The following is a 15,977-nucleotide window of genomic DNA, read 5'->3' as shown; positions in this document are numbered from 1 at the left end:
CCTTGTCAAAAATTAACTGTCCATAGATGTATGGGTTTATTTCTGGGCTCTCAATTCTGTTCCATTAATCTGGGTGTCTGTTTTTGTGCCAGTACCATGCTGCCTTGATTACTATACTTTGTAGTATATTTTGAAATTAGGGAGTGTGATACCCCCAGCTCTATTGTTTTTTCTCAGGATTCCTTTGACTATTCGGGGTCTTTTGTTGTTCCATATAAATTTTAGGATTCTTTGTTCTATTTCTGTGAAAAATGTTGTTGGAACTTTGATAGGGATTGCATTGAATCTATAGATTGCTTTAGGAAGTATGAACATTTTTACTATGTTAATTCTTCCAGTGCAAGAGCACGGAATATCTTTCCATTTCTTTGTGTCTTCTTCAGTTTCTTTCAACAGTGTTTTATAGTTTTCAGTGTATAGATCTTTCACCTCTTTGGTTAAGTTTGTTGCTAGGTGTTTTATTCTTTTTTTTTGCAATTGTAAATGGGATTGTATTCTTTATTTCTCTTTCTGCTACTTTGTTGTTAGGGTATAGAAATGCAACTGATTTTTGTATGTTGATTTTGTATCCTGCAACTTTACTGTATTCATTTATTATCTCTAAAGGTGTTTTGGTGGCTTCTTTAGGGTTTTCTATATATAAAATCATGTCATCTGCAAACAGTGATGGTTTTACTTCTTCCTTTCCAATTTGGATCCCTTCTATTTCTTTTTCTTGCCTGATTGCTCTAGCTAGGACTTCCAATACTATGTTAAATAAGAGTGGTGAAAAGTGAGCATCCTTGTGTGGTTCCTGTTCTTAGAGGGATAGCTTTCCGTTTTTCTCCATTGAGAATGATATTACCTGTGGGTTTGTCATATATGGCCTTTATTATGTTGAGGTATTTTCCTTCTATACCCATTTTATTCAGAGTTTTTATCATAATTGTATTCTGTATCTTGTCAGATGCTTTCTCTGTGTCTATTGAGATGATCATGTGATTTTTTTCTTCATTTTATTAATGTGGTGTATCATGTTGATTGATTTGCAGATGTTGAACCATCCCTGCATCCCTAGAATAAATCCCACTTGATCATGGTATATGATCTTTTTAATGTATTGTTGTATTTGATTTGCTAGTATTTTGTTGAGGATTTTTGCACTGATGTTCATCAGTGATAGTGGTGTGTAATTTTCTTTTTTTTGTGTTGTCCTCATCTGATTTTGGTATCAGGGTAATGTTGGCTTTGTAGAATGAGTTAAGAAGTCTCCCCTCCTCTTCAGTTTTTTGGAAGAGTTTGAGAAGCATGAGTGTTAAGTCTTCTTTGAATGTGTGGTAGAATTCACCAGGGAAGCCGTCTGGTCCTGGACTTTCATTTTTTGGGAAGTTTTTTATTACTGTTTCAATCTCCTTACTGGTGATTGGTCTGTTCAGATTCTCGATTTCTTCTTGTTTCAGTTTTGGAAGGTTGTAGGATTCTGAGAATTTATCCATTTCTTCTAGGTTATCTGATTTGTTGGTGTATAGCTTTTTGTAGTATTCTCTTATAATCTTGTATTTCTGAGGTGTCTGTTGTAATTTCTCCTCTTTCATTTCTGATTTTATTTATTTGAGCCTTCTCTTTTTTCCTTGGTGGGTCTAGCTAAAGATTTGTCAATTTTGTTTATCCTTTCAAAAAACCAGCTCTTAGTTTCGTTGACTTTTTCTATTTTCTTTTAGTCTCTATTTCATTTAATATTGCTCTGATTTTTATTATTTCCTTCCTTCTGCTGATTTTGGGCTTTGTGTTTTCATCTTTTTCCACTTTCTTTAGGTGTACTGTTAGCTTGTTTGTTTGAAGTTTTTCTTGTTTGTTGAGGTAGGCTTGTATTGCTGTAAACCTCCCTCTTAGAACCGCTTTTGCTGTATCCCATAAATTTTGGCATGTCGTGTTTTCATTTTCATTTGTCTCTAGATATTTTTTGATTTCTCCTTTGATTTCTTCATTGACCCAGTCGTTGTTCAGTAGCATTTTGTTTAGTCTCCACGTATTTGTGGCTTTTCTAATTTTCTTCCTGTAGTTGATTTCCAGTTTCATACTGTTGTGGTCAGAAAAGATGCTTGGTATTATTTCAGTCTTCTTAAATTTATGGAGACTTGTTTTGTGGCCTAATATGTGATCAGTCCTGGAGAATGTTCCATGTGCATTTGAAAAGAATGTGTATTCTGTGGTTTGGGGATGGAATGTTCTGTATATATCTACTAAGTCCATGTGGTCTAATGGGTTGTTTAAGGCCAGTGTTTCTTTGTTGGTCTTCTGTTTGGATGATCTATCCATTGGTGTAAGTGGAGTGCTCAAGTCCCCTACTATTATTGTGTTACTCTCTTTTTCTCCTTCTGTGTCTGTTAATAAGTGCTTTATATATTTAGGTGCTCCTACGTTGGGTGCATAGATGTTTATAAGTGTTATATCCTCTTGTTGGATTGTTCCCTTTATCATTATGTAGTGCCCTTCTTTGTCTCTCGTTACAGTTTTTGTGTTAAAGTCTATTTTGTCTGAGATAAGTATTGCTACCTCAGTTTTGTTTTCTTTGCCGTTTGCATGGAGTATCTTTTTCCATCCCTTCACTTTCAGTTTGTGAGTGTCTTTAGGTCTGAAGTGTCTCTCTTGTATGCAGCATATATATATATATGTATATATGGGTCTTGTTTTTTTTTGTCTAATCAGCCACCCTATGCCTTCTTTTTTTCTGTGTGTGAGGAAGATCAGCCCTGAGCTAACATCTGCCAATCCTCCTCTTTTTGCTGAGGAAGCCTGGCCCTGGGCTAACATCCATGCCCATCTTCCTCTACTTTGTGTGGGACACCGCCACAGCATGGCTTGACAAGCGGCATGTCAGTGTGCCCCCAGGATGTGAACCAGCGAACCCCGGGCCGCCGCAGCGGAGCGTGCGCACTTAACAGCTTGCACCACTGGGCCGGCCCCACCCTGTGCCTTTTGATTTGGAGTATTTAGTCCATTGACATTTAAAGTAGCTATTGATAAGTATGTACTTACTGCCATTTTGTTACCTTTTTTCTGGGTGTTTTAGTAGTAGTTCTCTATTCCTTTCTTCTTCTCTTGCTCTCTTCTGTTGTGGTTTGATGGCTCTCTTTAGTATTATGTTTGGGTTCCTTTGTCTTAATTTTTTGTGTGTTTATTATAGGTTTCTGGCTTGTGATTACCATGAGGTTCATATATAACAACCTACATATATAGAAATCTATATTAAGTTGATGATCTCTTTAGTTTGACCTCTTTCTAAAAGCTCTACTCTTTTACTCCCCTCTTCCCACATTTTATGTTTTTGATCTCGTATCTAACCTCTTTTTTTGTGTGTGTGTAACACTCTTATCATGGAAATAGGTGATTTTAGTGCTTTTTTCTTTTGACCTTCATATTATCTTCATAGGTGGTTGGTCTGCTACCTTTACTGTATTTTTGCCTTTGCCAGTGATTTTATTGCTTTTTTTTTTTTTTAATAATTTTCTTATTCCTATTTGTGGTCTTCTCTTTCCCCCTTAAATAAGTCCCTTTAGCATGTCTTGTAAGACTGTCCTCCTTTAGTTTTTGCTTGTCTGAGAATCTCTTTCTCTCTCCTTTCATTCTGAATGATTGATAACCTTGCTGGGTAGAGTATTCTTGGATGTAGGTTTTTTCCTTTCAGCACTTTAAATAGATCATACCACTCCCTTCTAGCCTGTAAGGTTTCTGCTGAGATGTCAGCTGGTAGCCTTGTGGGGTTTCCTTTGTATGTAACTTGTTGCCTTTCTCTTGTGGCTTTTAGGATTCTCTCTTTATCTTTAATGCTTGACATTTTAATTATAATGTTTCTTGGTGTGGACCTCTTAGGGTTTATCTTATTTGGTGCTCTCTGTGCTTCCTTTACCTGGACGTCTGTTTCCTTCCTTAGGTTAGGCAAGTCTCCTTCTTGGACACCTATAACACGGATGTTAGTGCACTTGATGTTGTCCCAGAGGTCCCTTAGACTGTCCTTGTTCTTTTTAATTCTTTTTTCTTTTATCTGTTCAGTTTGGGTGATTTCCTCTAGTCTTTCGTCCAGCTCACTGATCCATTCTTCTGTATCATCACTCTGCTTTTGAGTCCCTCTAGTGAATTTTTCATTTCCAGTATTGTATTCTTCATTTCTGATTGGTTCTTTTTTATATTTTCCAATTCTTTGTTGAAGTTCTCACTGAGGTCATCCATTCTTCTCCCAAGATCAGCGATTGTCCTTATGACTTTTTGTTTGAACTCTTTGTGGGGTAGATTGCTCATTTCTGTTTCATTTAGTTCTTTTTCTGAGGTTTTGTCCTGTTCCCTTACTTGGAACGTATTCCTTCACCTCCTCATTTTGCCTCTTTCTCTGTGCTTATATCTATATATTAGGAAGGTCAGCTATGTCTCCTCATCTTGGAGAAGAGGTCTTATGTAAGAGATGCCTTATGAGGCCCAGCAGTGTGCTTCCCTCTCATCACCAGTTCCAAATGTTCTAGGAGTGACCCCTGTGTGAGCTGTGAGTGTCCTTCTGTTGTGGCAGGGTTGCTCTTGCTGCAGGTGCCCAGGGAGGCTGGGCTGTCCCCCTGGCCGGCTGGTTGTAATGCTTTGCTGTGTTTGGCTGCTATGGACCCTTCAGTCACTTTATCGGGTTTGGGGAGCCCCAGCGTGGTTGGCTGCAAGGTCTAATAGCACATTCCTGTTGCAGTTTTTTCTGTTAAGTGAGTACACCCCCAGTGTGGCTGGTTGCTAGGTTCAGGGGCTTACAGTTGCTGTAGGCCTCTGGCCTACAGGCTCTTGTCATCTCTCTCAGGATTGCAGCTGTGTGGGGCTGGCCCCAGGCATGAGAGCATCCAGTTGTTTCAAGCTTTGGAAGGTGGGGCCAGTCCCCTACGTGACTGCTTAAGAAGTACAAGTCTTCTGCAGTTGACAAACCCTACCGCCCATAGAGCCGTACACACTGTCAACACAGTCCTGCCCTGGGCACGCACCCCGACCCCCTGATGCGGACCCAGTTGCCCCGCAGAGGTGGACCCATTTACCCCGCTGCAGAGGATCCAGTCATCTAGCCTGTGTAGGCCCACAAGTTGCCCGAGGGCTTGCTGTTGGGTGGGGCCAGTCCCTAGGGCGGGCTACCTGCCCTGGCTAAGCTGGAGTAAACTGGTGCTCTAGTAGGTTGGGTGGACCCTGGGCTAACGGGCCAGAGGAAGATCTCCAATGGCGTCTGCCAGTGTCTGTGTCAGCACGCTTGTACTAGATGACAGTAGTGGCTGCCACTAATGTATCTATCAGTCCCTGGAGAGGCCTCACCTCTCAGCGAGATGCACCCAGAGCCTATCAAGTGAGCCTCTCTTCACCAAAGGACTGTGCACCTTTCTTTCTGGTGGTTTTAGGTTGCTTTCCCAAACAGGTGAATTTGCGTGTGGGCCTTTTAAGAGCCGGCTTTTTTCCCTCTATGTTCGATAGCTTTTCTGGGGGCATTCCCTGTTGTTGTTAGTGACCAGCCAAGCCAAATATTATGACACTCATCTCGGTTGTGCTGTGTCCAAAAGAGGCTTACAGCAGTAACGTTCCCCTGCTCAGGTCCCCCCCCTCCTCCAGGGAAGGCTGTGTAGCTTAAGCTTGCTCCCGGCCGGCCATGAGATGCCACGGCTTGGGAAGGTGGTTTTTTTCCCTCCAGAAAGGAATTTCCGCCTCTCTCACCTCAGTCAGGAATGTCCCTTTTTGCAGGGGTTCTTTTTATCCAGTTTTCGGTTCTCTCTCAGGGGTAATTCTTCCAAGAATAGTTGTAGTAGATTCATTGTGTCCGTGGGAGGAGATGAGTTCAGATGGCCTGTGCTGCCATCTTGACACCAACCTCCAATTTTTTTTTATCTATCTTGACAACTGGTAAATAAAGGGACAAATTCAAGTCTTTTTCCTTTTATTCATATGTGAACCATACCAATAAGTAACCAAATAGTCGATGAAGAGAAATGTTTCTTTATATATTTATACCATTTAATAAATGGAAAAGAAATAATAGATTGGCACCATTTTGCAACCCTTGGTGAATGAATTGCTTTAGGCATTCAATATCATGAGCTGCTAACATCACAAAAAGAGATAATCAGACATTATGTGCTTCTTGATAAAAGAACATAGCGCCATCTGTAGTCTTGCTGAAAGGATTGAACATGAGACTGATCAAGTTATTGCAAATTTTCAGTTAATACGGAACCCAAAGGACCATACTGAATGGTGCCGGGAGTGTGGAGTGATTTTTACTGGGAAATCTACAGGTCAAATGCCTTAAGTTTTTTAATAATTATAGGAACTAAAAAGGGATCAAGGGGTAACTTATACATTAAAAGTACCTAAAAGACATTTTTTTTTAGTGGTTTCTTTCCTTTTCAGAATGAACCATTTTTTGTTCTAAATCCTTTCAGATCCCTCCAGATTACATATGTAGATTCGTAGCTATGGAGATATGTATATATACACACACACATATATACACATATTGCATATACATATAACATATATAACATATATGTATATGTTTATACATACATACATATAAATTATTACTTTGCTTTAAAATGTTCAAACTATGTGTGAGCTTTGAAACATACTTTACTATATCATTCAGTAATCTATATCTTCATCTTTTTGTATTAAAAGTGTATTCTTGCTCAATTTAACTTCTGCATAATGTTTCTATTTCCTAGGATGACTGTAACATAGTTTATTTGGCCTTTTTCTTTTGGTCTATTGATAGGCAGCTTGTTTCCAATTTTTGTTGTTGTTCCAAACTGTACTATAGTGAATATCCTTCTGCATGTCTCTCCCTGTGGTACTTACTAAGTTGTGGAGTACCCATAAAGTTTGAAAAGATGGTATCAAGTTTCTTTCTTTATACTGTATCAACTACTAAGGTATAAGAGTACTTAGATTTTACTTCTGCCCAATTGAGTATATAAACAGTGTAAGGGGCTGGCCTGGTAACGTAGTGGTTAAGTTCGCTCGCTCTGTTTTGGCAGCCCAGGGTTCACGGGTTCGGATCCTGGGTAGGACCTACATACTGCTCATCAAGCCATGCTGTGGTGGCGTCCCATAGACAAAATAGGGGAAGATTGGCACAGATGTTAGCTCAGGGCCAATCTTCCTCACCAAAAAAATAAAATAAAATAAACTGTGTTAAGTTTTGTAAGTGTGTTTATGTTAACTTCAGCGTTACTTAGCTTAAAGTTAGAGAAGTCTTATTGGTTTTGAAAATAATTGAGGTTTATGTGTAAAAACAGATTTCTCATATCATGTTAAATAGCTAATGTAGATGTGGGCCTGATTGTTATTTTCCATATGATTGTACTATTTCATATAAGAATATTGTTTAAAAAGTGATGCTGGAGGTTGTGTAGTAACTTTCAGCAGTCACATTCATAGTGGAGTGTCTCTTTTTTCTTTTACAGTGTACATATTTGTCCATATACAACAAATATTTAATGTTCCTCGCGGATGCTATGTCTAAGATTAATTCCTAGAAGTGGAATCACTGGATCATGGAGTAGAAACATTTTCAGGGCTTTTGAAACATTGCCAAACTGCCTACCAGAAAAAGACCTCTACCAAGAAATATGATGATTTATGCCCATTTCTCTGAATGCTGGCACTATAATTTTTACTTACTAAAGAAGTTAAACATGTTTTCCCTATAAGTTTACTGACCCATTTGTATGCCTTTTGTAAATATCCCTTTTTTGTGTTTGCTGACTATTTTTTTTTAAATGATTTATAAGAGCAGCTTATAGTGGCTAATAATCCTTTATTACAAAAATTTTTTTTCTGTTGTGCCTTGTGTCTTCTCTTTGAGTGTGTTTCTTTGGGCGGGCGGCGGGTGGGGATGGGAAAGAGAATATTTTAGTTTGTTTTGGTTTTATGTTTATGCATCTGCATTCCCAGTCTGAGTTGAGAAACATACACTTTCATTTTCTCTCAGTTTCTATAATTATGATTTCTTTTACTTTTGTCTATGGTGTGAGGTAGATTTGGTTTTCTTAAAATTATGTTGCTCTTTTAAAAATAGATTGTATAGAATTTATGGGTGAGAGAGAGAAAGAGGGAGACAAAGATTCTTTTGTAGGTAAAAGAAAAATAGTGTTATCTAGTAGGCTAATTTTCAGTTAGAATTTGAAAAGGCTGACTTTTTCTCATTTTCATACAAGTTAACTAAATAAGAAAACCAGGCTAATTTAGCCTAACAACTTTGGCTTTTCATGTTCACTTGACTTAAACAACTGTATCTTTAGAGATACAGGCAGTATTCAGCTAACATTGGGTAAGAAAAGGACAAGTCAATATTCAGCTTTCTTTGTTACCTAGGTTTGAATTATTTTTTAGTTTCTTTTTTCTTTTATTGTGGTAAAATACATGTAACATAAAATTTACCACTTTAACCATTTGTAAGTTTACAGGTCAGTGATATTATATACATTCACATTGTCGTGCAACCATCACCACCATCCATCCCCATAATTCTTTTCATCTTGTAAAACTGAAACTCTATCGCTGTTAAACAATAACTCACAATTCTCCTATCCCCCCAGCTCCTGACAACCACCATTATACTTTCTGTCTTTATGATTTTGCCTACTCTGAGTACCTCATATAAATGGAATCATACGGTATTTGTCTTTTTGTGACTGGCTTATTACATTTAGCATAATGTCTGCAAGGTTCATCCACGTTGTAACATGTTGCAGAATTTCCTTCCTTAAGGCTAAATAGTATTCCATTGTATGTATATACCACGTTTTGCTTATCCATTCATTCATTGATGGACACTTGGATTTCTTCTATGTTTTAGCTATTGTGAAATATGCTGCTATGAACATGGGTGTACAAATATCTCTTCAAGACCCTGCTTTCAATTCTTTTGGGTATATAGCCAGAAGTAGAATTGTTGGATCATATGGTAATTGTATTTTTAATTTTTTGAGGAACAGCTGTCCTATTTTCCACAGTGTCTGTACCATTTTACATTCCCACCAACAGTGCACGAGGGTTCTGAGTTCTCCACATCCTCACCAACACTTGTTTTCTGTTTGTTTGATAGTAGCCATCTCAGTGGGTGCGAGGTGATATCTCATTGTAGTTTTGATTTGCATGTCCCTAATGATTAGTGATGTTGAGCATCTTTTCATGTGCTTGTTGGCCATTCATATATTTTCTTTGGAGAAATGTCTATTCAAGTGCTTTGCCTGTTTTTGAATCAAGTTATTTGTGTTTTTTTTGTTGAATTTTAGGAGTTTTCTATATATTCTGGATATTAACCCTATCAGATATATGATTTGCAGATATTTTCTCACATTCTCTGGTTTTTACTCTGTAGATAGTGTCTTTTGATCCACAAAATTTTTAAATTTTTATAAAGCCCATTTTTTTTCTTTTGTTATGTGTGCCTTTAGTATTATATCCAAGAAATCACGGCCAAATACAGTGTTGTGAAGCTTTTGTGCTATGTTTTCTTCTAAGAGTTTTATTGTTTTAGGTCTTACATTTAGGTCCTTGGTTAATTTTGAGTTAACTTTTGTATATGGTGTTAGGTAAGGATCCAGGTTCCTTCTTTTGCATGTGGATATCCAGTTTTCCCAGCACCACTTGTTGAAAAGAGTGTCTTTTCCCTATTGAATGGTCTGGGCACCGTTGTTGAAAATAATGTGACTGTATGTGAGGGTTTATTTCTGGTCTCTCTATTGTATTCCATTGGTCTTTATGCCAGTACCAAACTGTTTTGATTACTGTAGCTTTGTAGTCAGTTCTGAAATGAGAACTGTGAGTCCTCCAGTTTTGTTCTTCTTTTACATGATTGTTTTGGCTATTCAGATCCCTTGAGATTCTACGTGAATTTTAGGATGGTTTTTCTGTTTCTGCAAAAAATGTCATTGGGGTTTTGATAGGGATTGTATTGGATCTGTAAATTGCTTTGAGTAGTATTGACATCTTAACAATACTAATATTAAGTCTTCCAATCCATGAACACAGGATGTGTTTTCATTTATTTCTGTCATCTTTAATTTCTTTCAGCAGTGTTTTGTAGTTTTCATTATACAAGTCTTTTACCTAGTTGGTTCAATTCATTCTCAAGTATTTTATTCTTTTTGATGCTATTGTAAATGGAATTATTTTTGTAATTTTCTTTTCAGATTGTGTATAGAAATGCAACTGATTTTTGTATGTTGTCTTTATGTCCTGCTACTTTGCTGAATTCATTAGTTCTAACAGCTTTTTTGCTGAGTCTTTATGGTTTTCCACATATAAGATTATATCATCTGCAAAGAGATAATTTTACTTCTTCCTTTCCAATTTGGATGCCTTTCATTTCTTTTTTCTTGCCTAATTGTTCTAGCTACGACTTCCAGTGTTATGTTGAATAGATGTGGTGAAATTGACCAAAATTGACTGCAGTTTACGATCAGAGTTTTCCCCTGCAAGTTGCAAGCCTTCAGCAGACTCCAGAATTCCAAAACAGTTACATCAGACAGATTCTGCTGTGTGATTATTGGGGAGACAGATTCCTGGTACTTCCTACTCCGCCATCGTCTAAGAATCTGAATTATTTTTAGTAATCAAATAATATTATTAAAATATTGGCATGACTTTAAGATGGAGGCTTGTTTTTCTGAGACTTGTGTATTAAACTGTAAAATTTACTTTTCATACAGCTAAATATTATTGAGTATTTTGTTAGTCATGAAAACCATGATTTGAATCAAACTCACTTTGCTTTTCAGGGCTTCTTCATACTTAATAATTTTTTTTACTTTACAGAAATATCGGTATCAGGATGAAGATACGCCTCCTCAAGAGCACATTTCCCCACAAATCACTAATGAGCTGATAGGTCCAGAATTGGTGCATGTCTCAGAGAAGAACCTGTCAGAAATTGAGAATATCCATGGATTTGTATCTCATTCTCATATTTCACCAATAAAGGTAAGATAATAACTTTACGTTGTTGCTGTGAATTATATATTACTTTTGTTACTAGTATAGCTCATGCTCAGAGAGAACTATTTTTTCATTTAGGACTTTTCTCCCTTGATTGTTTCTGGTTTCATAGTTATAGGGAATTTCATAATTATTAGCATTCTAAAAACATATATAAAGGTATATTTTATAAGTGAATTTTATGTTCAGTGATACTATCTTTAAACCTAAAAATTCCGTGAAGGAAATAACTGTTTTATTTCAAATACCATACATTGAAATATTCGTAAACACTTGTTTTAAATATTAGTAGGTACAGAAAAAGAACATTAACAGTATCTTTGGAGTCCAATATGTGGCTTCACCTTGTCTCTCCCTTCAGAAATAACCACAATCCTGGTTTCTTAGAAAGCTCTACCACATATTTAGATCTTTAATCAATATATTGTTTATTTTGCCCAGCTTGAACTTTATATAAATGGAATTATACTACACAAATTCTCAACTTGCATTTTTTGCTCAACATTATATTCCTGAGAGTCATTGTTTTTATTGCTCTACAGTTTTCTATTTTATTAATATACTATAATTTATCTTACTTTTGATGGATATTTAGTTATTTTCAGATTATTGCTAGTATAAAAAGTACTGTTAAAATTATAGGTTATGTATACACATCTTTGTACCAGATTATTTTCCAAGTGATTGTATAATTTACTTTTTCAGCAGCAATATATAACAGTTTTAATTGATCTATATTCTCATCAGTACTTGGTATTCTTATTTTTGCCATTGTTCGGGTTTGAAATAGTATCCCATTGTGGTTTAATGTGCATTTTCCTGTTTAATAATGAGTGAATATATTTATTGGTCATTCATGTTTCCTATGCTATGACATGCCCTCTCAAGATTTTTGCTCATTTTTGTATTAGGTTGTTCTTTTTACTGATTTGTACATATTCTCTATATATTCTGGGTACTAATCCTTTGTTGGTTGTATGTGAATAAGGATCATTTCTTACTAGTAAAACTTAACCTTGGTTTTGTAATTCTCTTTGAGGTATAATTTCATATTACTGGTTAAAAATTTCAAGGGTTGTAGTACCATTCTGATTTTCTATTAACTTTGCCTAGTTATTTTTTTCTAGGAATTTATCCATTTCATATTTATTCTAAAATATTATTCTTAATATATTATTTTTTTTATCTCTATAACATATTTAAGTGAGTGCTCCTCTTCGTTCCTAATATTGTTTATTTGTGCCTTAATTTTTTTTTCTTGATCATTTTTGCCAAAGGACGGTCTTTTCAAAGAACCATCTCTCTCTTTTTTTAAAATTATTTTATTGAGGTCATATTGGCTTATAACATTGTGTACATTTCAGGTGTACGTTGTTATATTTCAGTTTCTGTATAGACTGCATCGTGTTCACCACCAATAGACTAGTATTTATCCGTCACCATACATATGTGCCCCTTAATCCCTTTCACCCTCCCTCCACTCCTTTCGCCTCTGGTAACCATCAGTCTGTTCTCCTTATCTATGTGTTTATCTTTCACGTATGAGTGAAACCATCTCTTTTTAAAAAATCTCTTGTTTTCCTCCGCCGTGTCCTGCCACCCCCCACCCCCTTGTTTTTATACACACATATACATACATATATACACATTTTTATGTACATATTTAAGTATAAATGTGTGGATAGCCTACATATCAATTAAAGATTTCATTTGGTGGAAGCAATCTGATCTTCCTTTGGGAGACTTGAGAGAGCTACACAGAGGAAAAAATCAGTTGGCTGTTAGTGACAGAGATAGTTCTTTTATTTTTCTCCCTTTTTCCCCTTTTTTTTTTCTCTTCTGCTTTCTTTGAGCTTATAATAAGTTTAGTTTTTTTTTTTACTAGTTTCTCAAGTTGGTTGCTTATTGTATTATTAGCTTTTTCTAGTAGTATTTGAGTTTTTAAATTTTCCTTTAAATAGCACTTCAGCTGTATCCCACAAGTTTTAATATGTAATTTTTTTTTTATCATTCTAACATTTTCTTTTATTTCCATTATGATTTTTTCTTTGCCCCATGAGTTATTTAGAAGTATGTTTCTTAATTTTTAAACATCGGGGACATTTATTTCTTTCATGTTGTCTTTTAGATAATATTTTCTCATCTCATTTTTCCTTCTTCTTAGCTTGAAAGTTATTTATTCTGTTTCTCTTCCTTTAATGGTTATCCTAGGAATTTTAATATACATATTTAACTTATGAAAATCTGAAGTCAATAAATACCTTTTATCCTCATTCTGAGCAACATAAAAACCTTAGAACACTTGAATTCTAAGCACTTCCTCCTGCTTTATATGCTGTTCTTGTCAGTATAAGCATGTTTTTGTCTTGACTGAATTAATATAACCTTTTTCTTACTGTAGTCGAAATACCCTCCCAGGTATGTATAATTCTTTTGTTTCTCATATTTTGAATTTCTGCTCATTCTGATTGTTACAAACTATCCAAAGCCACTTTGCACACTCGACTCCTCAGTTTTTTGGTAGCTAATTCCGTTTGTGTGCAGTGCTGACACAAGCAGACATTTAAACAGACAATGAGCCAGCATGCATGAAGCATGTTATATAGCCGCTTCTTTAAACATGATGAAGCCTCGGCTCTCTGTTATTGCGTAAAATGCTCACTCCAGGCAGATAAAGTAATGTTACAGAGACAAGGTTTTGTTACCCAGAATTTCCAGACATCTTAGGGATGAAACCAAAGGTGCCATCCCTAAGAGTTTAGGCCTCTTTACCATCTTCTCTTTCCCTTATGCAAGGGTGGATTGTGTCTCTAACTTAATTTAGCCAATCCGTATAACTGGAATACAGTGGATTTTACCAGTGAAAGCCTGCTTCGTTCATTATGATAATTGGGAAAACCTTTGGTGTTGATCAAAGATTAATATAACAAAAATCTTATAGCAACCATCTCCAAATATGACCTTTCTAATTAAACGCTAGCTAATCAGTCTAGGACTGTGAATACCTAATTAGCATAACTGACTGCTCATAGGTTGATGGTTCTCAACTGTGGCTGGACATTGGAATCACCTAAGGAGGCTTAAAAATTGATATCTGAGTGCCACGTCAGAGATTTTTATTTAATTGCTCTGGGGTACAGTCTGGCCTTTGGGATTTTTTCTAAGCTCTCCAGGTGTTCCTAGTGTATAGCCAAAGTTGAGAAGCACTGCACTAGAACCTAGCATTGAACCAACATACACATACTTCTTCACAATGGTGAGGTATTTTAAAGTAAATTACTGATGTCATCTCCTTATTTAATCCTCACTCTGCAATGAGACTTAAATATTTCCGTTATTGAGAGAGAACGCATTATTACTTTTTTAAGATTCTCACTTGCTTCCTTAATCTGACTCGTTTTTTCCTCTAATTTTCTCACCATAAGAGAAAGAAGTTAATTTTGCCTGATTCTTTTGGTACCTGCTTTAAAAATGCTTCTGTTTTTTGCATATAGTTGCTTATTCTTTGCATACAGTTAATTATTACAAATAAAGGATTATGTTCCCCACAGCTTTTTAAAGACAAATTTGACAAGAGGTTTATTTAAAGGAGTATATTATTGAGATTAAAATATCCTTTATCATCAGTTATAAAAACACTTTTTTCATATTTTATCTTTTCTGACATTGATGTATATCTCACAGTTGCTGGTGTTTTGCTATTGCTCCAGTGAAGTGGCAGTTTTGAGTATTTGTATGCAAACCTTTGTTGACACACTTTGGTGAGATCAAGAAACTGCTAGCATCAAAGCATCTTAGTGTACTGTGGTAATAATTCAACTGATCATTCAAATTTAGTAATTCAACTGCACATTGAAAAGAAACTGAAAACCTATCTATCCTTTTAGGCCGTTGTCTTGCTCTTTTTCAGTTGTTAGGTATTAACAGTATCAGACTCTCACACAGTTATAAATAAGTCTCTGGTGGTAGCTAGAGCAATTGAATCTCTCCCCTCCCCCTCTGCCTTCCCTCCTTTGGCTGCCAACTCTCTGATTTTTATCTGGGGACTGAGGTGCATAGGAATTTTCATTCCCAGGAGAAGAAATTATCTAACTTCTCTTTCATCTGTTTCTAAATCACACTTTACAGTAACTCTTACTGTTTTTAATGTGAGTTTTTTCCTATTATAAAGTTGTTTATATACGTTTTCCTATATTAAATTTCTAAAAACTTGATACATAACATTGCATAGTGTGTTTGTGAATTATAATTTAATGAACACTTCTGGTCTTTACTATTTGTTATTTCCCTTCTTACTAGGTTTTGTGAAGAAGGCTGCAGTGAATAATCTTTGGGCATAGAAAGTGTTTGAGTTATTTCCTTAGGATGGATTTCCAGAAATATTACTGGGTCAGAAGCATATGAACTTTTTAAAAGTTCTTGGTAATTTTTGACAGACTATATTCTCATAAAATTGTAATTTAAGAATTATTAAAGCTGCCCTGTTTGGGGAATTCTTTCTGCTTCTCCTATCTCATGCATAGATTACTGTGGCAGGTACCTTATAAAATAATTATTTGAGAAGTGAGATAGATTAGGAATGGGAAGGGTAATAGCAAAATGGTTAGGGTTCCTTTATCTTCTGTTAGAAAACCAAATTTGAAAAAGTAACCTTGTTTTGCTGTAAGATGGCAAGTTTTAATGTGTTGTAAATTTTTTAAAAACCAGGACAAATGTTTTAGGAACCTCAACAGTGAAGTATATTTTACTTATAATATGCTGTCAGTTATCAGCATAGTAGCCTCTTGTTTTAAAAAAGCTAATATAGAGAGCTTTTTCACTTTTATAGTATTGTGGTTTGGAATGAAGCAAGTAACTCTTATCCATAGAACTCAGTGTATGAATTGTTTTTGTAATTTGAAAAATTATCTTTGAATAGTAATGATTTACTGAGTAGAATATAAATTAGGTACTGCTTTATCTTCACAATTCTTATAAAAGCTAATAGTAAA

At 35.7% G+C, this 15,977-nt stretch overlaps 1 protein-coding gene across 10 annotated transcripts in view; it reads left to right on the top strand.

Moving 5' to 3' along the window:
• Positions 1–15,977, top strand: part of DLG1 (discs large MAGUK scaffold protein 1) — a 289,399-nt gene that overhangs the window by 104,891 nt on the left and 168,531 nt on the right. For all 10 annotated transcript variants that reach the window (XM_058556076.1, XM_058556073.1, XM_058556078.1 and 7 more), the window contains exon 5: positions 10,807–10,971. In XM_058556076.1, the coding sequence (XP_058412059.1) occupies positions 10,807–10,971 (165 nt within the window). The remainder of the gene's footprint in view (positions 1–10,806; positions 10,972–15,977) is intronic.

Source organism: Diceros bicornis, chromosome 15 (genome assembly GCF_020826845.1).
Source record: "Diceros bicornis minor isolate mBicDic1 chromosome 15, mDicBic1.mat.cur, whole genome shotgun sequence".
Lineage (NCBI taxonomy): Eukaryota > Metazoa > Chordata > Mammalia > Perissodactyla > Rhinocerotidae > Diceros > Diceros bicornis.
The sequence above is the reverse complement of the archived record's forward strand: the minus strand, read 5'-3'. Positions and strand labels throughout refer to the sequence as shown.